The 23,766-nt window shown below is 38.8% G+C and overlaps 3 protein-coding genes and 1 long non-coding RNA gene across 4 annotated transcripts in view; 2 read left to right on the forward strand and 2 right to left on the reverse strand.

Annotated features, from left to right (window-relative positions):
• The window catches only part of LOC103459524 (poliovirus receptor homolog), a 54,449-nt gene extending 32,660 nt beyond the window's left edge, over positions 1–21,789 (forward strand). Inside the window, exon 9 of the mRNA XM_017310829.1 lies at positions 21,697–21,789. The gene's annotated coding sequence lies outside the window, so the exon portion shown is untranslated. The remainder of the gene's footprint in view (positions 1–21,696) is intronic.
• LOC103459511 (uncharacterized) lies at positions 2,304–11,643 on the reverse strand. Its single transcript, XR_001777637.1, has 2 exons — positions 6,249–11,643; positions 2,304–5,855 (listed from the first exon to the last, which is right to left on the reverse strand). It is a non-coding gene; the product is annotated as an uncharacterized LOC103459511 (long non-coding RNA).
• On the reverse strand, positions 19,345–23,760 carry gja8a (gap junction protein alpha 8 paralog a). Its single transcript, XM_008401119.1, has 2 exons — positions 23,208–23,760; positions 19,345–22,724 (listed from the first exon to the last, which is right to left on the reverse strand). Exon 2 carries the CDS (start codon positions 22,707–22,709, stop codon positions 21,438–21,440), a length of 1,272 nt encoding a protein of 423 aa, XP_008399341.1. The 5' UTR covers positions 22,710–22,724; positions 23,208–23,760; the 3' UTR covers positions 19,345–21,437.
• Positions 21,744–23,766, forward strand: part of gja5a (gap junction protein, alpha 5a) — a 35,308-nt gene continuing 33,285 nt past the window's right edge. The window contains exon 1 of the mRNA XM_017310844.1: positions 21,744–21,827. The gene's annotated coding sequence lies outside the window, so the exon portion shown is untranslated. The remainder of the gene's footprint in view (positions 21,828–23,766) is intronic.

The following is a 23,766-nucleotide window of genomic DNA, read 5'->3' on the forward strand; positions in this document are numbered from 1 at the left end:
GTGTGTGTGTAACAAATTACTGTATAAGAAAAAATATACTCTTACCAAAACGACAATAATGTAAATAAAAACGTACAATAACTAAAAATTACACTTTTTGACTGCGCTGATTACCATTATATTTTAGGATGGCACTACCTGTCTATAAAGGCACGGTACCAACGTGCACCTATACACTTCAGAGAACAAGTTGAAAATGTCACACCAATACTGGAAGAGTTCAGGGCATGACAAGAACAGACGTGACGGGGAGCCGTCAGCCGACTTACATTTATCACATTTTGAAGATATTGAGAGGAACATTTTGTACACTTTCATCTTGGAAGTCTATGGAACACTTTGAACAGAATTAACTGGTGCTTTACACTGAGAGCATGACCAAATCCTCCCAAGACCTCCCAGACCTCACCCCCAATCTGCAAACCCAGCTCCTCCCACGCAGCCCTCAAGGAGTTTGTGGCAAAGTTAATTTGCTCGGCAAAGATGTCAACAAAGCTTGAAATTGATATTTTTGATTCTGGAGAGCCCAACAGCAGTTTGCATATCTTTTTTTTTCTTCCAGAAGAAATTCAAGATGTTAATTCAAACAAAATTTCTAAGTTGCAAATATCTGAAAATGTCTGCATCCGGAAGCGAGAAACATTTCTTCAACCTGGCAAATGAAGCAAACTTTGACAGAAGTTTTTTAACAAGTGAACAATACCTGGTATTAAAGCTATCTATTTTTGTGTAACCTGGTGTTCATAGATGTAGTTTTAGGTCAGTGGTTCTTAACCTGGGTTCGAAAGAAACCCCAGGGGTTCAATGAGTCGGTTTCAGGGGTTCAGCGGAGCCTCTACCGCGGAGGTAAAGACACACTTGCGTAAAGTCGTGATGACGCGCCCCACTTGGCCTTCACTTGCTGCAGAGGACCACGTTACATGGCTTGGCCAGTGAGTGCTGCGGGGAATTTAGTGCGCGCAGTAGTCAACGGCTGCCATAGTTGTACGTCGTGTGGTTTATTTCTTGATATTTTAATCCATAGTAAATACGTCGAGCAAAAATAGAAGAAAAGGAACAGACTTTGCTGTGAAGATGACATGAGAGTAGCACTTGCCAAGGTGAAACCAGTAGTTTCACCTTGGCAAGGTGAAACTATTGTGTGGACATGTCTGAGCTGGTCTCCCAAAAACAATAGCAGAAGTCACACTGATTTGCAGGTATGTAATTTGTGCAATGCTTTATTCTGACCCCAAAAAATTATTTTGCAGATTCAAAATGACAAAAAACAAATAAAATTTAAAATAAAAAAAAATAAGTTATTAAAAATTTTTAAATTCTTCCAAAAATCCAAATTAGTAACATAGTAAAAATATTTTTGGGGGCTGAAATTCTTTTATGGGGCTGAAATATTTTTGGGGGGCCAGAATAAAGTAATACCGTAATTTGTTGTGAGTTCATGCACTGTGTTGATTTTGTTTATTGAGCAAGGTGATGTTCATGCACAGCTCATTTTGTGCACCAGTAAAAAAAAAAAAAAAAAAAAAAACAACATATACCTATGTATTAAATTTTGAAAAAAAATCATATTTTATTTATCACTAAAGAAGGGTTCAATGAATGCGCATATGAAACTGGTGGGTTCGGTACCTCAAAAAAGGTTAAGAACCACTGCTTTAGAAGTGTATGTTTAAAACATTTGTTTATGCTTAAAGTTATTCACATTGTTCTTACTTTTTGCATAACAACTCTGCCTTTCATCTTATAAGCTGAGGTATTACAGGTCTCTATAGTTACACACTGGAGTTATTTCTATGCTGAAACAACTGGAGAATGTACCGTCTCTGTTGTTCATAGTTGATTCAACAGCTTGATGTGCACATTCCTTGTTCGGTACTTTCTGGATATTATAAACTGCTGAACTTATATGAAACACTCCTATTTTTCCTCCTAAATACAAGAGGTCAATTTTCTGTCTAAGCTAAACCATAAAGGAGAAGGAGTTTTAAAAACAATGGTCTGACTGGAAGTGAAACAGCAAACCTGTTACCTCAAAACCACATGTAAAACTCCCAAATTCTTTGCAGGTCAGTAAAGGACACGGAGAGAAAGGACACAGTGTCGCATTTAACGAGAGACATTTTCATGGCTGGTTGATCTAACAACACTGAAAACAGCACCTAGTCTGTGCATCACAATAGCATTGCATGTAGATTTCCTGAAATGAGGTGGCTGCTGCTTATAAATCTGTCACAATGACGACATTTCTGATAAAAGATAATTAGTTTTTTTTCTTGGAGTGCAAACATCACACTCAAAGTTACTTTTTTTATTGAAGTGCCTTACAGCTAAATCTGGTTACACTTAAAAGAGACAAAGTTGTGTGATTTTCATTTTTTGTTTTATAAATGTGTGTCCTGTGTGTAGAAAAACCATTTACACTTACAGTGTTTAAAACTTGGTGTTCTTATCCACGTTATAAGCCTACATTCTAAGTTTATAGTTTTTGTTCAGCCTCGGGCAAAAATGGGAACATACAAAATCTGCTTTCTCTGCTTTCTTGCTGTTTTGTTCTGACATTTTGACGTTTCAAATCATGTCCAAATATATGTGTAGACATTTGTTGTTTTTGCTTTTGCAAGCTTTAGTAAGCAAAGCAAGAAATATTTTTAAACACATATCATTGTTCATATTTCTTTTTCTATTTATTAGCTGCAAGAAGAAAAAAAGCATTTTTAATAATTTTTTGTGCCTTATATCTTGCTGTGCAATTTTCATTCTGCTCCAGCTTTTAGATTTTTATTCTGTTTCATGAGTTTGCATTTACATATTCCTTGGCATGTCTTATTTTCTGTTGTAGCTGTTGGTATTTGTAGCTTCCTGCTTTATTAAAGGTAGAACTAAAAACAGACCCATGCCTCCGTTTTGTTGTTTTTAACACCCAACCCCTTTGAGAACAGACGTATATAACAATAGAGCTTCAGCTGACCAAGTGTGAAGTAGGTGAACGGTCTGAATATTGAAGTCGCTCAGTTGGGCAACTATCAGTCGCACAACTGAGTGACTGACAGTCACGGGAGGAAGCCATCACAAGCTTGCTGTCATGGTTACAGGAAATAAGTTATGAGATTTTCCTCTGAATGTTTTCCAGATCTTCTATTTTCCAGTGTGCCAAGAGTTATTGCACCAAGTTTACAGAGTGTGCTGCGTTTCAGTCCTGTACGACTTTTGAAGTCCCACAATATGTACCAAGCTTAAAGGATAATATGAAGTGGTAATTTCCTTCCCCAAATTGGGGTAGAAAAGTTTCAATTTCGTTCTGTCTGACCGGAGCATCTTCTTCCGCTTGTTTGCCATGATCTGTACGCCATTGTTCTTGGTCCTCATTATTCTGTAATGCGCTCAGACAAACCTCTGACTGATTTATGGGAATTAATCACACTCTGGGAAATCTCTATTTCAGCGTAAGTGGAGCTTAATTTAAATGCACATCATATTGAAAGCCACCCCAGTAATTTCCGTCAATGTGTTGGTCTACCATATAAAATAAAATACAACCAAAATATATTAAATTTTTTGTTAACACTTTATGGAGGCTTCAGACTGGCGCAGTGATACAACCTTAGCATTGTTGCAAGAAAGTCCTGGGTTTGAATCCTGGTTTGGGGTCTTTCGGCAAAGAGTTTTGTATCCCTTTGTGATGGACTCACAACCTGACCAAGATGTTCTGCTTCTCGCCCGATGACAAAAATGTTGAGTAATTGGAAGTTGGGAACTACCTTTGAATCACACTGTGGTTTGAGTGAAATCCAAAAATACTCAGTGGTCGTGGTTTATAACAAAACTCTTTTGACTAGGAGGAAAAGAGAACCTGTGTAATGTAAAGTCCAAAAAGTGTGATGAATTTAAATATTTGTGGAAAGCAATGACTGCGATAAGCCACAGAGCAAACAGCGTGGAATACTAAAGCCTGTTCTATTCAACATGGGAAAAACAAATATTGCCTCTGTCACGTTTCCTCGCCGGAGACTCATAGCTATCACCATAAAGAGGGCATTTAAGAGCAGATGGTGGATTCAGAACACCGTGTCCCTTGCGACGTTCTACTGAAAGCAGCGTCAACAGCAGCAACGTCAGGGTTTGTTGAGGTAAACTTGGCGGCGCTGAATTTCCAATCGGTTTTCATAAATATCTTCCATTTGCTTTTGCTGCTGTAAAAAGAGGAACAAAACAGAGGTCAGATGATTCATGAGTTCTTTTCAGAACAGCTTTATGTGTTCAAGAAAAACGCAATGTCTCCTTTACAAATGCTTTACTCAGACAATGGTAACCTAAGTAGTTCAAGTTACAGATTGAATCTAATCTATTTCAGATAACATTTATTTTGGTTAAAAATAAAAAAAAAAAGCAATCCACAACAACTTGGTTTTCTGTACAAGGAAGCATCCAGACCTAATAGCAGAACTGTTTCAGTTCAGTCAGTAAGTGAGCTGGATATTCTCCTAATTGAGCTTTGGCTAGAAGTCACAATCCCTGTTTTCATCAATTAAGAATGATAAAGCAATAAAAAGGTTCCGATCACCACATTTCAACCACTATAAATGTCAGCATGCTGTTCTCTTTTTGAAACATTTGCTGGCATTACACCAGAAATAGCAGGTTGCACATCTTCCAAAATCTTCTACGTAGCTCTAGTCAGTCAACCAAATAATTTCCCAAATATCTTAGTTGTCATCAAGATGCTTTCAGGCTAATCTGAGATGAATCTTTGCACTCTTTGAACTTTTCTTGCCAACAGTGGTTTTAGCTGGGCCGGGGAGGCCAGCAGTGTTATAGATGTTTACGTAATCTCCTGAATGAATCAGTGTTTAAGTAATTATAGCAGACTGCTCATTCCCGAGAAGTTTCAAAGTTTCCATTTATACAAACCCAATGCAGACTAATCAACGTCAAAGACTTTGTTTGCTTCTCATCCGTTCTTAAAACTCTTTTGGTGGGGGCAGGATGCCATGCTATTTAAAATCTTTTAGCCCACTTCCTGTTGTCAGACAGGTTTTATTTAAAGGACTTCTTGATTCTACAGCTCAGGCTGTAGGCCTGGCTGTAGGTATGGGTGTGGAAAGCAAAATACGTTCAATAGTAACTTCAAAATTTAACAAGAAGGGCCGTAGTATTTTAACAAGGCCAGGTTGGCGAGGAGCGCATCTTTGCACTTGTAGATAAAATCATCATTTGAAATCTACATTTTGCATTTACTCCAGTTAACCTTGTCTGATGGGACTGGTTTGATGACCTAAAATGATTAAGAATGAAAGAAATCTGCCCTTGAAATCTCTCAGTATCTGCTATGAAATCCATGTCCCATCTTAAATTGCAATGTATTCTAAGCACTCAGCTTCATATTTCCCTCTTTTTCTGAAAGTAAAGATTTGCTTATTGACTGGAAGACATATATTATCCTTTTATAATACAAATATTGTTTTCCTTTTGCAAACTTACAAATATATTATTTGGGAGGTTGAGGTTGCACAGTAATTGTACAAAGTGACACGATCTTCCTTTAATCACTGTTTTTCCTGAAGTATTGAGCGAACAATGTGTCGGACACTTTGGTCCCTAAAAGTGAGTAAAACATAACTAATAAATTGTAAAGTTTTATTTACCCGTATTTCTGAAGGAGATTTGTTCCTGTGAAAGAGATAGAAATTTAGTTTCGACCCAGGAAGACATTGTTGTCATGATCAAAACTCCAACAGTAAGCACTTACTTTTTTCTTTGTTTCAGAATGACCAACGCAGATATTAATATTAAGAAACATACAGAAGGGACAGCAGCTATGACGATAATATTCAGTGTGTTGGTGCTTCTGTTTTCTTCTGTGAATGAAAAACAGAGGGTGCAGCAATTCAGCTTAGTTTCCTTCTGGATAATATGTAATTATAAAAAGTTTGTTGCGTGTTTGTGTGGGATGCGTTTTTTTTTTTTTTTTGTTAAATATTTTTAGAAGTTGTGCTCACGCTCTGTGGTTTGTTAGAAAAAACAAAAAACATTTCCAATTATGCTTTGGTGAGACAGTCCTACACTTATCATCCATACTGAAAAAAAAATTATTCTGTAAGGTTTTGGTGAGGAAAGAACCAAACACCAGGATGAAAAAAACACCCTTAAAAATATTTGAACTGGTTAACAACTTTAATTAGTTGTGCACTATAATCCCTGTTCTTTTCTGTTCCTGATTGTAATGGGTGATTTAAAAAGATTTTACTGACCTGTAATTACAAGCTCCCAGAGCTCATTCAAAAGTCCTGAAGATGTAGTCATTCTGCAAGTGTAGTTTCCTTCATGTGACTTCTGGGCGTCTTCAATGGTGAGTGCATATAGCTCACTTTTTAATTCAGACATATCTACGTTAAGGCGGACACCTTCATCTAACATACTTTTATTTTTTGGACTTCTGAAGGAGATAAGAACCTTTTCATTAAAACTCCAAGTTGCCATTTTTATGGTTTTGTTTGAGTCAGTACAGTTCAGGATCACTCTGCTGCCTGCCGCCTGTGTGACTGTTTTTGCTTCTGTGTGAAAGAAGAGTAAAGAAAAGGACGTCATTAGACAAGCACTGAGCACTGACTCAGAAATAATAATAATAAAATAGGAAAACAAATCTAAAAACACAAACGAGAAGCCGTGTTGAACAAACAAGCTACACAAGGTGATGAAAACGTACAAATAGATCACAGCTAACAGCTCAGACTACGTAGGAATGACCATAACCACATTTAACATACCACAGTTAATAACAATAAGGACAATCAGGGTAACATCAGAGTGAAAAAATTTAAAAGATGCCGTCACTTTTTTTCCATCTTGCTGGTGAATCAAAAAGCCTAGAAATGAAACTCATTACGTAAAACATCACATCTTGAACTGTACCTGCTGTGTGCCATTTATGAAGCCTCCTGCATCTGTTAAGATGAAAAGTTTGTTGTTCTTGTGTGAGTTACTATTTGTCGCTGTTTGGTTTGTCAGTTTTCTATAACGATCACTTGATCAAACCTGGGACTAATATTCAATGTTTAGCTACCCCTCTCCAAAGTATTCACGCAAAAAGTTGTTGCTTTTTGTTGCTTTGTCTGCTTTCAACTCAAGAACACAGCTCAAGCTTATGTTATTTGGAGAGTATCTAATTAATTTTTTTTTTTACAGCAACCACAACTTACTAATCTGGATTTTTCTAAAGATAATGTATAGAGTCGAAACTAAAAGTTTGTGTGCAAGCTACAGACACTTTTTTTCTCATTGCCTGAAGCAAAGTAAGACCAAACGTCTGTTGTTTTAAGACAATCAGAATTAACAAAAATATTTGAGAGAAAAAATATGTGAGATATTTATTCATGAATGTCTTAAATATCCTAAATTTACGTACATTTTTGTGTCAGCACTGCCAGCTGCATGACTTGGGTCACATATATTGTTGGCCTCTACAAGCATCTCAAGATTCAAAATTTACTGTTTTATCACTCAGCACTTTGTCAATGCACAATGCTAAGGGGAATTACATTGCACAAAAATACATAATAAGTGTCAGTAAAGCGCAAGTATCTGCAGTATGGCGTAATACTATGGTATGGCGTAGTAGTTAACTATAACTAGAAAGTGGTGAAACAATGACTTCCTGTAAATGAAGCCTAAAAATGAATGTGATTGGAGCTGCCTTTGATTAATGACAACTTAAACATTGGTTCATCGGTGCAGACATTGGTTTGCCCCTTATAACCAGTTTGGACATGCAGAGACTGCGACTGACCAAGAACGAACATGCATCACATGAATTCCCAGGAATTTAATGTGCCGCATGTTCGTTCTTGATTTGTTTGAGATCAGGGATTTGTGATAGTTCAATCACAACATTAACACTGTTGTCCTTAAATCACTCTGTAACCTCTTTGGCCTTCTACTCAGGGTCATTGTCCATTAGGAATAGCCACTTACACTTCAGCTTTAGTTTCTTAGCTGGCGTCTGTAGATGTTACTTCAGTATTTCCACGTATTGTTCTTTCTTCATGATACCATCTATTTCATGAAGTGTGCCAGTTCCTCCTGCAGCCCCACAACATGCTGCTCTCACTCCAGTGCTTCACAGCTAACACGGTGTTCCAAGAATCACAAGACTCCTCACTTTTCCTCCAAATATAATCACAATACCACAGCATTGACCAGAGGACATATCTCTTATAATGATTGTCTTTGTCCATTTTTCTGGATAATGACTCTGTCATGACATGTTAATCTCTGGAACACAGAGCCTCCTTCATGAGGGGTAGGATGGTTGGGCATTCCAATCATGTCTGAAAACACCAACACGGCGAATTCAAGAATCTGGAAAGTTTTCCTCAAAGATTAACCAGACTTTTCAAACTCCTAATTTGTCTTCCTGACATATTGGTTGACTTTCTTTTGCTTCCCCATTATGTCAGACAACAAAATAGTGTGTCAACCTATCACCTACTTCTTGATGAATGAAAAACAAAACAGAAATTTCCTGACAGAACATAAACCACAAGAGGAGAATGATGTGTGAAGAAGGCAGGAGAAACCAAAGCTGGAACAGAGCAAAAATGTGGAAATGATAGTGAATGACAGAAGTAGGAAAAAGAAGCAAAAGTAAAACTAAAACAAATCGGTTCAAACAAAACAACAATTAGATAAGTAAACCCAAAGATATGATGATCAAACATTTTACACAAAAAGCAGCCATTTAAACATTTAGTTTCCAAGAAGCCTGACTCTCTTTCAATCATTTAAAGTCATCTTGATTAGTATTTGCTTTCACTGTGTTTAGAAAATATTTTATTTGTGCTTTTTTTTTTTAAATGTCAGTTTATCATTTAAGTAATTTTACTCTTAAGTATAACTGATCGACGCATAATACGGCTCCTAACGTCAAGGGATGATCCAGCACTTTGCCAATTTCTATCAATATTAACAATGATTTAACAGAAAACAGATTTTCAATTGGATCCCTCAGCCATTTTGTTACCAGCCAATCTGCCTTCATATCAACCTGCGTTGTTTATCTCTAAACCAAAGCCAACAGATCAAACCAAACACATCTGGACCCATTAAACAAAGGTTTGGCACCAACGTCACTTCTAAAGAGCTAAACTTATGTTGACATAGAGTCAATCAACTGAGGGACGATGAATCTCTTCGATTCTCAAAATAAACTAGTCTAAAGAAAAACTTGATGGACTTCTGAAAACTAACTACTAAAAGACCAATTTACAGAATTACAAGAAAGTCAGGCTTCTTGTTAACGCAACATGAAGAAACTAATAATGGCTTAAAGTTTTAAACAGCATTGCACATATAATCGTCTTTCGTTATCTATTCATAAGGAAGTTGTACCTGCTGGCCAGAAAATCCCGAAGATGCAACATATCAACAAAGAGTTGATGCTGCAATACCTTAAGAAATTCACCATCCCACCTAAAAGCAAAGCACATTTAACTGCATCATGGTATTCACACCAGAGCTTATTTCTAAAGAATCTTTTTTATGAAAAATCTGAGTTTAGATGAGCAGCACTGATCTTTCTAGATCACTTAAAACACTTTTTATTTACATTTAAAGCATAGAATAATTTACACACTCAAATCGTTGCATGTAATTAAAGTAAACAAACATGTTTAAACTTCAAAATTATCTTACAGAGGAACATCCTGTCTAACCATCAAACAACAAGCTGTATGGTTCTTTTTCTTACCTGTGTAGGGTCCAGCAGCTCTCTGATTTCCTCTTTATCTGTTTGCTCTGCTAAATTAGAAATGCAACAAATCAAGAAGTTTCTTGCTCTATATTTTGAGTACCGTATTAAACTGCTTTTTCTTGCACCACCAGCATCTGGTATAACTGCCACTTCTTCAGCTCACACTTGATTGGAACCCCACACACATTCAAAAAAAGAAAAATTGCTTTCCACACAGGAAGTGAGAGCCGTGATGTCTGTCATGGTAGGAGGGTGTGAGTAATCACACTTTTTAGTTTTCAGGTTAGTCTGTCAGGGGAATGGTGAAGGTTTTAGCCCTCCGGGGGCCATCTCTTTCCACCTTTTGTCATTGTTTGTTTTTTGTTGTTGTTGTTGTTGTTTTTCCAAGCTCTGTGCAGTACAACTCATTTCATGCAACCTTCATAAGAGTAAAGGACAAAGTTCACTTTTATTTTCTTCTTCCTCTTTGCATGCAATCTGAAAAAATGCATTCTGAAATAAGTGAACATCCAATGACCTCCTGACATGGTTAAAATGGAAATGATACAAGCTGATCTGTGGGAACATTCCTATGTTTATTGTTATTTTGATCTAACAACGAAAATGGAAGCTTGACTCATGAACTCACCCTTCAGATGAAAAAAGTCCACTGATTTTCAGCGATGCATGTTTCAGTGCAAGGTTACTATTTCCCGTTCAGGTTCAGGAAGGTTTCATTCAAAAAGTGTGGGAAGCCAGTCAAACGCAGATGACTGAACAAATACAACTGGTTTGCATTTCACAATAAGACATTGCTTTATTATGTTCTGCCAAGCTGCTTCTGTTTGTCAAAGTGGCCAGAAGTTTGTTTGGGGGTTTTTTCTCGTAAAGATTTGGCTCAAGTATACTCGGCAGGAAACGATTGCTCAACTTAGTGTTTCAACGGAAAATTGATTCAAATGATCTGTCTATTCTTAGCTTCTCAGGAAAGACAAAAACAGTACAGCTCTTCTGCTTTTGCGGGTCGATTTGTTGGAGGGTGAGCCACGTCGGCTTTAATTGATCTCTTACACACAACCTTAATGTTTCTACAGTACTGTAAAATAAGCTTTAGGAAATAAAAACCTGTTGTGAGAAGTAACCTAAAACACTGCACAGGTGTTTTAGGAGTTTCTGAACATTAGGAAATGCTACCAAAGACCCCCTTCACATCTAAGATTTCTTTACAGAATAAAAGTGAGCCACGATACGGGTGGTCTTCTGTAGTCCATCAACAAGGAAGTGCACACCTGTGTTTCTGTAGTGGCAGCATTTCTGTCTCCTGTGTGTGATGTTAGTGAAGCCTGGAAGCAGCTCTTAGCTTAGCCACGTCTGTCTGCACTGGCCAAGATGTATGGTTACAGAAACTTATGTTCTTTGCCCTTTGTGAGCAGTAATGTACTGCGCTCACTGTGGGATTGCTGAGAAACTCAGGGTGGTTTGTGGTTTTTCAGGAGGCCGTTGAAATGTGCAATCAGTTTTACAACATTCGCAGCACAAACAGCTTCAGAACCTGCTGTGATCATCTCAGTGGTAAGTGGTAAATGGCCTGTTGTTCCACACCACTTTTTCAAGTCCAGCGGACCTCAACGTATGTCACACTGCATTCAGACATTCACGCACACACGCTCACACATGGTGGGAAGCCCTGAGAGAGCCTGACAGAGTGGAAGCTCCCAGGCACTGTTTCTGCCATCGGGCACTTTTGACCTTCTGACCTCCACCAGCAGGGAAGGTGGGTGAAGGGTCATTCCCAAGGGGTCAACAACTGAGACAGATGGAGCGAGTTTCTGAATTGGCAAATAAAGTACCACAGTCTTTCCAATGAAAAGAAATAACCTTTGGTATTTGGGCTTGGATGTCACAATAATGTGTGTGTGKGKGTGTKTGTRCACTTTAAAATGGATTTAACCTTTTATATTGACAATAAAACATACTTTCCCAGCTCTGTCTATTGTTTTTGAAACAAGCCATTCTACCTAATTGAAAAATGTTCATCCTGTGGTTTCCATGGTTAATTCACTGCTCCCATAAAGTGAATGCTGCCATCCAGGCATCTGATTGCTGACTGCAGGACCTTTGTTGCACAACTTCCTCATCGCTTTTCATGTTTGATTACTGTGAAATGTCACTTATACAGCAGTGTTTTCTCCTTCATTTGTAAGGCTGAAATCGATTGTGGAGGTGTAAAACTTCAATTACACCAAGAAATACCACACAGTGGAAGAAAACATCTGTCTGAGGTTGAGAGCGTCAGCATAGGATTATCAATAGAGCAGCATGTGACCTGTGTGCCTAGTGAAAAGGTCACAGAACAACCGACTTACAACCAGCCGAACAGCATATCTGTTTGAATGAAGCCAAATGGTGTAAGCCAAGAAAGGTTGACTTAAAAAAGGAAAAGAAAGAGAGACTAATGCCACATGGCAGCCGTCCACAGTAATTACATGAGTAATTTGCTGGTCTCTCAAAGAGAAAGTGAGGCTTTTTCTTTTTTAAGTGCTCTGAAGAACTCCGTAAATGTCAGGGCAAAAAACTTTGTCTAAACACCACATCCAGAAATAGTCAGAGAGATCAGGGTTCATGTTGAGACATCATTTAACCCACATGCAGAATCATACAAAGACCGTAGGATGAAAGTAGTACGTTTATTTATAACATGTACAAGGGGAGAGAAAGGGTGTGAGTTATATTATTTTAAAAAAATGCTTTTATAAATGTTACCCACTGCAGCTCTAAGCCTTGCTAAAACTGTCTGAGAGCATAGATCATGACATCCAATGACAGAATTTTCAAACTATGCTGTGGGTTGAATTTCTAATTGATGTGACACCGACTATGCCCTCATGTGGAAATAGAGCAAACCTCCAACAAACAAGTGTTACAATAGTGAAACTCAATGCGTTATACCCGAGACATCTGAGTGATTTTTACCTCATCAGCCAAAACGGATGCAAAAACGACAGGCAGAAATATTCTCCAGCAAGTTCTACATCAGTTCTATAAGGTTATTTGCGGGAAACAATGGAGAAATCAACGTTAAAGCCTAAGTCTTTCGCAGCCGAAGATGGGCACAAAGTCTCATTTTTGTGTGAGTGTGAAAGCTGTGTTGGACTCATTTTGCACACACAAAATAGGCGAGTAATGTCTTCCAGTTTGTGAAAATCTGCCTTCAGAAAAATGTTTAAACAGAAACAGTATAAAAATGTGCTTAACTTTAAATAGCGCAGTTACTGCAACGTTTTTATGCACACATAAAATCAGGGATAACTGTGTTCACTTATTTGACTATCAATAAGTGTTGTAAATAATGGGATGTTTACTACCAGTTACCTTCGTACGGATGAGTGTGATAGTTGACGTCAGTCACAGTTTCATTCAGCTGGACGTGAGGTCGGCTGCAGGCCTTAATCCGTCTCGTGTCATTCCAGTCTTGGTTTGGGCTTTGAAACTATAATAAGTTATCTTTTGGCCTCTATGTGCTCCAGGTAATGGCTGTTGGGATTGCATGTTTCCAACATTGGACCATGACTTCCTATTATTTTCCATGAAATCTCTATGACCACAGTGCATTAGCAATGTTCACAGAGGTCCAGATAAGGGGAATGTAACTGAGGACAAATTTCCTCCGTTGAGTAGTCAGTTGCTGAGAAACCCCCTAGAGTGATAGGCAGGTGGATGTCAATTATCTTCTTGGCTGTAAATGGGTAACTTGGCGGTCTTTCTTCCTGTCACCTGAACATTACAAAAGGTGGCCTTCGTGACTCTATGTTAAGACCACGCAGTTGTTGTTTTTTTATGTTTGCTTGTTTTTGTTTTGTTTTTCACATTTTATGATGTAATTTTTGTTAATCTCAAAGACAGTGTTGCTTTGTGCATTTGGTTTCCTCTTTGAGCTTTCTCTCAGCTTTATCTAGTTTTTCCCAGCCTGTCATCAGCTCTGTTGAAACAGGTGCTGGCTGCTCACGTCTGAGGCATCCTTGAGACATAGTGTCTCCTGAGAACAGGACACACCCAGCACCTGCTTTATTTCTCTTTACGCTCAGATATATAAGGAGTTTGCTTCATTTTCAGAATCATGGTTAATGCATATGCCTGTTGTAGTTACTGTAAACAAATAGGAATACATGTATGTCCCGATCTTTGACATGAAGCTCACTTACTAACAATAAAGCTTCAGACTGCATTGTTTAGTCAGGTTGCCAGGTCAGGAGACATTAGTCTGTAGGCCACCAGGAGTTTTACAGATGGTGTTTTCTCAGAAGGCTGAAAAAACACTGAGAGGCTTCTTGTAGAGACTTCAGTTTGAGGAACACTTGCTCCATGCCAATGCAAACATAGTCCAACTGTGAAGGATTTTCCGGTTTCCTTCATTGCAGTCCATGTTACAGAAAGTCTTTGAGATTAAGCTCTAAATGCTCTGACTTGTCAGGACTTTTGTTTGTTTGGTTCATTGTTTATTGCTTCAGTTTCTTTTTTTTTTAATCTAATATAAATGTTGGACACAGACAAAGACAATCAAGGCATGTCCTGCTGCAACAAAACATCCCCAAATCATGAAACCTTCAGCTCAGTGCTTCATGGCTTATATAAGGTTTCTTTTCTGAAGGGACTGGTTTAAGCTAAATGTCTCCTCTGTTCTGGTATCCAAATAATATGGCCCCATTATAAACAAGTCCTAAATCTTTCCTGCACGTTCTATGGTAAATTTTGTGTTTTTGCTACAGAGTAAAGGTTCCCTTGTTCCTGTTCTCTCTTGAAGGTTAACCTTGTGATTATCCAGGAATGCACTTACTACAGGAGCAATTAGCGTTGTGTAATCTGCTCTTAGATGATCGTGTGTTAAAAGTTTGGAAATTACAAATCCTTTTTGCTCCTTTGATCTCAGCGTGATGTGTGGAAATTACAAATCCTTTTTGCTCCTTTGATCTCAGCGTGATGTGTGTGTGTGTAGATGCACTAGTGTGTGTGTGCACGAGATGTCTGATTTTTGCTGCGTTAAGTGGAATTTAATGTGTGTATTTCCTCAGCAGTAGTTGCATTTTTTTTTCTTTACTGTACACAGAAAATTGCAAGAACTTTACAAAGTTTATAACTATTAAATTATGTTAAACTCTGCTTGTCCAAACAAGTCAAAGAAAGACACATGGTGTCCTAATTTTTAAATTTTAAAATGTAATATGGTTAAATACTATTCCTAGATCTAGAACGAGACCACCAACTCAACCTCAATCCTGAAAACAATTACTCGACGCTTGAGGAACAACAGGATTATAGAAGTTGGCACCACGCCATCTCCACAGCTCAATACAATTGTGTGTGAGCTTTAAAGCCAGGTGTGTTGGGTGGTGCCGCCCACCACTCACCTTAAAAGTGAACCTAGTTGAGGAAAAAGGATTATTTTTAGTGTTTAATACAGTTTAATCTTTTTATGAACAAATTTCTTAATTTTGAACAGGTTTGTGTTACTGATTTAAAACTAAACTATTACTGGGTAAGTATTCAAATTACGGAAAGGAAAATAGAGATAAAAAAAAGGAACTCCCACTGAGACCCTGTTGTGACTATCAGACAGGACAGGAGGCCATGAAATTAGCATCTGCAGGAAGGCAGTATCACTTGGATGAGCATGGGAGAGAGAAGTTTGGTTGGTTCAAAGAAGTCTTCAGAAGTCTTCCATGAGCATCTGGGATGGTGTAAAAACTGAATACAACATAGAATGTTTAAAACCACTATCATTTAATTTGTAAGACATTTTTCTTAGTCATTAATAGCATGCTCTGATTGAAAAATTGTATTATCTAGTTTGAGAATTACTAATTTAGTAAATGATCAATGTATTTGAAAAGTGTATTATCTGGGACTATATCAGAATCAAATGGAAATTTGATTGTGTGAATGTGTGAATTGTGTGAATGAAAATGTTTTGTTTAAGTATTAGAAAATTGCTCAGATTTATGGTGAATGGGGTTTTGGAAAATGATTGTGTTAACGTTTATACTTAGGATTGAATATTATAATGATAGGTTAGAAAATAAATTTTACTCTATTCTGTTCATTGTATGTATTACTTTTTGGTTTATGGCAGGRCTCAATCTTTTGAGGTGCTGAGTGTTGAAGAACAAAATTAGGTTTGTGGAGATAAAACTTTGCTTCAACACTACAGGATTTTAAGTTTCTTACTGAGGAATCTGTGTGGGGAGAAAGCAGAGAGATTCCAGATTTCACAGCTAACTGTGAAATACCTTTTCTCTGTTTTTCTTTGCCCAGATGGTCTTAGAACCGCAGGAGGCAAGGACAAGCTCTCCGCTCCTTTTGTTTAAACGAAGGGGGCAAAATGGCTTTTGATCTTGGCAGTAAATTGGGGGAGTTCTAAGTTTCTCAGTGTCCAAGATAGCTTCCAGTTGGTCAAGCAGAGGTATGCCTTATTTGAATATATTAAAGAGGAAAAACATGCCTACATTATAAAAGTTTGTGCGCAGGAGTACCAATTCAGAAAGCTGACTTATTTTGCTTTTTTGCACCAGCTCTTTCTCCAAAGACGTGTCTTTGCCTTCTTTTTCTATCCTCTTTGTCTCAGGTAATGAATGTATGTCTCTGTTGTTCTGCAGTTTCTGTTGTAATTTCATACTTTGTCTCCCATGGGATTAAATTCTGCAATTCTGTGACGTCAACACGCATTGTTGTATTTCTTGTGGACACACGCGGCCTGCCGAGAGAACCTGGGATCCAAGAGGAAGAGAGAGCCAGACTTTTTTCCAAAATTAACCAATTCAGAAAATCTTCCTTAACAACCTGCACCAACATACCACACGAACATCAGGATACCTTCTTGGTGACTGATGGTCCAGGTAATGGGCCTGTTATGGAAAAAAGAACAGGGCAGTTAGTTATTTAAGTCCCAGTCCACCACAATTTTAGATTTTGAACTTAATTTTTTACATCTGCAGTGTTTTTACTGTAAAAACGCAGCAAATTTATGATTATTAGCAATAATCAGGAATACTATCAATGCCACAGTTCTCAAATCTTTGGCACAAGTTGGTCCTTTGTGGTTGTAGTTATTTCTTACCCTTGCTGTATCCCTGTATCTTTAGATTGGAAATTATATCTAGGAATAGTACTTAACCATATCACATTTTCAAATTTAAAAACCTTGGTCAGGACTTGGTCATGGACAAAGATTATACATTCTTACAGCAGCTGCAGCAGATTGATCCTACCTGTACTTGTGATACTCTTCTTTGACTGGACTTTTTTGAGTCTGCTCTTCCAAAAACAACAGTTTCCAAATATATACAGCAGAATTATCAAGCAGTTTGTTTCATGGAGTGGTTTTTAGAAATGATTAGTTGTAAATACACATGGGGATTTTTTTTTCAACATGGATTCCACCATATGCATCATTTAGAAAATATCTTCTCAACTACTTTCCCATTCCTGGAAATTTCAAACTGCTCAGCCAAAGAAAATCTGATTCAAATTTCAACTCAATGTTTTATCTTCACTTCCTCTCAGATTTTTTTAGCTGTAACAAATCAAGTGTATTCTCAAAGTGACAGAATAAAAAAATAATGAAGTCAACCTAAACACAGACATGTTTTAATCTCAATTCTGAGCATCTTATCTTCAAGCAGTTCAGCCTGGCATTCATTTATCAACCCTGTTTTTTGAGCAGTAACTCTGACTCTCTTTTGCCTTTGAAAAAATAAATACATTTGAAACAGTGTTGTATTCTTTAAAAACATACTGTGAACACATCTATCTCCAGAATTAACATGAAACTTCAGATTTGTGCGACTTGTCAAGGCTCTGTTTTTAAATCATGGAGTCTTGCTGTATTTTTGTAGGAAATGAATTATGATATGGTCTGAATAGCAGTTTTTTTCCCCCTTCCCTGTGGAAGGGGGAATGTGAGCCAGTTTATGTTAAATGGTTACTTCTTCATATTCAAAATATCATCCATCCACCCATCCATCCATCCATCCATTTTCTTTACACCCTTGTCCCTCAGTGGGGTCGGGAGGGTTGCTGGTGCCTATCTCCAGCTAATGTTCCGGGCGAGAGGCAGGGTCACCCTGGACAGGTCACCAGTCTGTCACAGGGTAACACAGAGACACAGAGGACAAACAACCATGCACACACACACTCACTCAAATATATATTTGGTTGACATCAACATTCAGTCATTATGGATTTTTTTGTCTCTCCTTCACTGTGCTGAGTTATGGCAAAGAAACAGAAAAACTGTTTAGAAATTGCAGTTACTCTAATGTAAAATTATGTAAAATACTAATCTTAATAGTAGCACTTGTAGTAGTAGTAGTAGTAGCAATACACTGGTGTCAGTCAGTGTGGCAGTCAGCAGCTGATTTTTACGTGATATTCTGTCTTTTGTATTTTCTTTTTCCATGTTTTGTCTATAGTAAAGGAAAAATTATGGCAATTAAAATCCACTCAAAGTGACCATGAGGAAGATTATTTCTGTGTATGTCAGGTAACAAGGTCTCTGGTGGCCTTTTGGATGGCGGGTGTTTTAGCTGCAAAACACTGCCCTCTTGTGGTGATAACATTACTTGCAGTTTTATTGTTTTTCTAATCACGGTTTTACTTTTTGTCTGGTTGCTTTTAAGCCTGACAATAATGGCAGTAAACAAGTCTAAATATAACTTAATTCACATTAAATACATTACTTTATATAATAATATTTCTCTCTTGTTTCTGCTTCTTCTATATGTACAGTTAAGACCTTTTTTTTTCTGTATTTCACAAATAAACACTTCCCCACCCCACCACCCCAGCTGCCCCATAAAAGACAAAACTTCTCATTTTTTTTAAGTCTGTTAGGATTGCCAAAGTTACTCAAATTTTCAAAAGAAGAGATATTTTTTTTAGATGAATGTATTTTACTTTCTACAAATTTAGAAGTGTACATACACTTCCTTTGTATTTGGTTTATAGATTTGCCTTTAAATTGTTTGGCTTGGGTCAAACATCATCACTTCTCACAATAATTTACTGGATGTTGGACCCATTTCTCCCGACAAAACTGGTGTAGCACTTTGTAGGGTGCACTAGTAGCCTTCAAAGGGCTCCACCTTTGCAGTTCTGAAAGTAATTTTCTGTGGGATTGGGTTCAGAACTTTGTGATATACGATACACTTTGTAAACAGTGTACCAGTCCAGTACTCCCACTCTTTGTGTCCTGTCGCACACTGGCAGAACATGTCTCCAAAATTTAAGGTTCTTGCTCCTGGGTGTATTTGCAAACTGTAATGTGGCTTTTGTCATCTTGACTTTGGAGTAAAGACTTCTTCCTCCCTGAGTGCCTGAGAGGCGTTTAAGCCAATGTGAGCAGACTGCTTCCACCTTAGCAGCTTTACAGAAACTTTGCTTTGTTTTCTGGAGTCGATGTCTCCATCCATTTTGCACAGAATATGTTCATTCTGGGTCACGGAGACAAAAATACAGGACCATTTCGGACCTTCTGTCATATACGTCCATCATTATTACAGAAAAATGCACATTGTTACCATGTGACATAGTGTGTTTGTGCAGAACAACTCATCATGACCATGTGGGACTTTTTATTGTATTTATTCACATTTCAAAAGAATCTATCATCAGAGAAGACTACAAGTTAGTAAAAATTTTGTTTTTTTTCCCCCAAATATTAATCATTGTGTCTTCTTACAAACAAATAGGTAATGCAACAGTTTCAAAGTACAAAAAAAATCATACATTACCAGCCATATTAATGTAAAAAAGACCCAGTGTCATCCTTGGAGCATTACAGTGGTGAGCACTTTTGACTTGTTTTGGCATTGGATCACAAAGATGTGCAGAAAATAGTGAGCAGGAGGAGGGCAGGGTGTGCATGGGGGACAACAGTTGCCTTTCTATGTGAGAAGTACTTATTCTCATCCCAGCCTTGACAGTATCAACACTATGAGTTCTGCAAATACGACCAAAATCTGCTTTAGGAATACATTATTTGTGTTGATGTGACAGGTGACTCAGAGTGAAAGACCTGTTAATATCTAAAAAAAAAAAAGGAAAAAGGAAAGAAAAAAAAACATGAACTTCACAGAAGACTCAAAAAAATTCATCCACTTTCTACAATTTTACAGTTGGGAATGCACATTTACAGATAAGACACACATAGTGGTACAGCGTGAAAAAAAACAACAACAAAAAAAACGGAGAATTTAAAGATTTGTGGTAAATCTGGGGCCAAAACTTGTGTTCACTCTGTTTCAAAACCCTTATTAGCAAAATAATTAAGTTGAAAAGATTGCTCCTCAAAATGTCTATTTCCATTAGCTTTGTTATGTTTGTGAGATTAAAGGAGTCTTATTTTATAAAACTTCATTTCTTCCACTTCTTTCATTTCAATTATCTGAAATCAGCTGCTTTAGTAATGCTGTATTAAATTTAACTTTCTGTAACTAAAGTAGCACACTAATCCTCTGAAACTTCATGCATTTTGTAGTTTGCCCTTGTTGTGTAATGATGAATACCAATGTGTAAATGAAACTGAGTCAAAGGATTGATTTCCTGGGTCAAGGATGCCTGTTGATGAGCGTCGTTTCTTTTATTGTCGTGCCCCCAACAATAGCTTGTGCTGATGCTGCATGATCTTTATCGCCCGGACGCCTATTTGTACAGCACGCAGAGAGGATTTGGCTTGAGGTCACTACTATAGTCCTCTCTCTGATTGGGCAAAATGAGCCCTGCTGTCTTGCATGGACAGCTGATATCACAGTACACAGGTTTTCCTTTTTTTTGAACGGCTACAGAACATAAGCAGATCTAAAATAAAAGATGCAAATCACATTGAAAAAGACATTCAACATGTGGTTTTTTTTCTTGTTTTTACTCTGACTAACTCTGCTCTAACTTTTACCACCTAGTATATGAACACAAAAAAGGAGAGAAATGCTCTGAAACTGATGCAAATCCCTCTTCTCTTGAAAGAATCTCGTATAAATGGATCCGTAGATGAGGTGTTACGAGGGTTAAAGGCCTTACAGAGTTGTGATCTCTGAATGTGCAAAAGAAGTACGGCCCTTTGAACCTAAATCAGACTTTTTACCTTTAAATACCTGCAAACTTTACCAGATGTGTGTTTCTATGCAGTATGTTTCTCAGCAACAGCAGTGTGGCTGCCTTTACACTTTGTCACTGTCTAAATAGAAAAGTCATCGTCCATCTACAGCAAAAGCATCGACTTGCAGACATTCTAGTAGTCTTTCCCTATCAACTCAAGCCTTGTATACAAATACCTATTTCTCCATTATAAATAGCTACAACTCTTTCAATAGAAAAGATGTCTAAAAACTGAAAATGATTTCCATCAAGTAAAAACATTTCCCCATTTTTTAAATAAGTACACACTTAGTAAAAAAAAGTCTCCTCTTTAAACCCTACTTTTATATTCCATTTTACCTCAAACACTCTGACTTTTTTGTTTATTTTATTTTATTTTGTTTTATTGAGGGTGCTTTCTGCAGAATTCCACCCTGAAAGGTTTTTCTCTATCCCTGTCGATTTTTTTCTTTTTCATCCACTTTTTGGCCTGCCTGTGTAAAAGTATGCACTGCTTTGAGTTAGTGGTGTATGCTCTCCCTGATGTTGAATGTGTGAAGGCATGCATGTGCTTTGTCTCACGGGTTCATACGGTGAGATCATCTGACCTGGCCCTGCTGCTTGCTTTGCTCAGTCGACTCAGTGGTCTGGTGTCTTCTATCGTATCCGTCGCCTCCACCTCTGCCTCAGCAGGGGTTTCCATCTCCTCGTTCTCTGCTTCCTCTCCCTCCGCATCCTCATCTAGACCTTCCTCTATTCTCTCTGCTTCCACCTCCGGTGGCGGCACCTCCTCAACCTCTTCTTCATGTAATGTCACTTCCCCTGTCCCCGTCGTTTGACTGTAGGAAGGCAGAGTCTCGTCATACACCTTAGAGATGTCCTCCATGGGCAGCACCTCCTCCACCTTCTCCTCCAGTGTGTGGAAGGGTGGAGTCCCTCTGCCAGCCTCCATGCCGACCTCAGCCAGAGGGTAGAGGTGAGTTACAGGTGGAACCTTTTCCTCCTCTAGCAACTTGTAGCCTTTTGCTCTTTGCAAAGCGGGAACAGCCAGCGGAGACAGACCTTTTCCTTGTGGAGGCAGAGGCGGGGCTGTGCCCTCGCCTTGGGCTGGAGCTGGGGCTGGCTTACGGAAGACAAAGCGGATTTTCTTCAGACCCAAGTGGCTGATTTCCACGAAGTTGAGGAAGAGCGAGACACAAGCCACAGCCAACATGAAGATGATGAAGACAGTCTTCTCCGTTGGGCGAGACACAAAGCAGTCCACTGTGTTGGGGCAGGGCCATCGGCTGCATTTGTACAGTGGCAGGATGCGGAAGCCATAAAGGAAGTACTGCCCTACCACAAAACCCACTTCAAATAGTGTCTTGAAGATAATGTGGCAAATGTAGGTCCTCAGCAGGGTGCCCTCCAGGCGAAACTTCTTGCTTCCTTTGGTGCTGGTCTCCTTGGTTGTGCGTACACTTCCCTGGTCGGGTGCCAGAGGCAGACGCTCCTCGCTCAGTTCCTGTTGCCGGCTAAGCTCTGCTTCCTCTCGCTCCTTACGTTTCTCCTCCATGTGCACATGATGCACAGCGTGGCCGACGTACACTAGAGACGGCGTGGACACAAAGATGATCTGGAGCACCCACAGGCGGATGTGGGAGATGGGGAAGGCCTCGTCGTAGCACACGTTCTCGCACCCAGGCTGTTGTGTGTTGCAAACATAGTCAGACTGCTCGTCGCCCCACACGAACTCTGCCGCCGTGCCCAGTATGAGTATGCGGAAGATGAACAGCACTGTGAGCCACACCCGGCCGATCACCGTGGAGTGCTCGTTGACTTCCTCTAAAATATTACCCAGAAAGCTCCAGTCACCCATGGTCGGTCCGTAGCACTGCGGAATGAAGGGTGGGGTAGGGATGAACACAGAGGGTGCAGTCGCACGGGTAGGGTGGGGTAGGGAGGACCCACAGTGGGAGTGGGAAAGAGAGGGCCAAAGGTAAGCAATGCATTAGAGGACAAATCAAACTTTGACATTCTTGTTCATCAAACATTAGCTGCTGCATGCATTTCAGTTTAAACACTTAACATACTGAAACGTCACAAAAGTCTGAACGGTCAACTGAGAACTTTCAGTTCCTATTATGAATAATGATAAGAAATATCAATGAAACAGAATGATTTGAAGTAAATCTAAAGTTCTTACAAAATCTCTCTGTAGGCCATTAAATTTCACTAAAATGAACACATGAATATACATTGCTGTCAGTAGCTCTCAAAGGCAACATTCTAGTAAAAGCAATGGTAGATTGAGAGATCAGTAGGTAACATAAAGTCCCCTACTAAAGAATAAAAGGCAATCAAATGGGCAACTTGCCACAGCTGCGGCTCCGGCAAAGTTGAGTCCTGTCCCGTTCTCTTGGCACCCGGCAGGGGAGAGTGAACTTTTTTCTGCCCTCTTTCCCACCTAAAGCCCTGTCCTTGTCGCCCCACTGAGCAGATGTGAATGAATCGGCTCTGATGGTTGGTTTTTAGTTTGCCGCAATATTTAAGCTTGGAGCCAGACGGCCTTTATTTTCCGGGCGACGTGCGGGTGACGCAAAAAACAATAGGATCAACAAAGCCAGAGCAGGGATGTATGGAAGCAGGCCTCAAGCTCCCGCACCAACATGGACACTGTCGGGGCACAGAGTCCACAGCAGCTCAGTCACACTCCTACTTTCTTAACCGTCTGATGTTCTGTGTATGGAAACGTGAACACATCAGACACAATTTGAAACGGTGCCTCCAGCAATAGAGCCGACATTAGAGGCAGGTCAGAAACAAACTATCAGCTCAGGCAAGGATGAAGGAGAACTTTGTGGACGTGCAGCAGGTCATTTAGGCTCCCCATAACACAAAACATTAGTCTAGATTAATGCAGTGTTTTATATATA

The sequence above is a fragment of the Poecilia reticulata genome, linkage group LG2, assembly GCF_000633615.1.
Source record: "Poecilia reticulata strain Guanapo linkage group LG2, Guppy_female_1.0+MT, whole genome shotgun sequence".
In the NCBI taxonomy this organism is placed as follows: domain Eukaryota; kingdom Metazoa; phylum Chordata; class Actinopteri; order Cyprinodontiformes; family Poeciliidae; genus Poecilia; species Poecilia reticulata.

Bases quoted from the DNA above. Each gene is read 5' to 3' on its own strand.
- gja8a (XM_008401119.1), bottom strand. From the start codon at position 22,709: ATGGGTGACTGGAGCTTTCTGGGTAATATTTTAGAGGAAGTCAACGAG.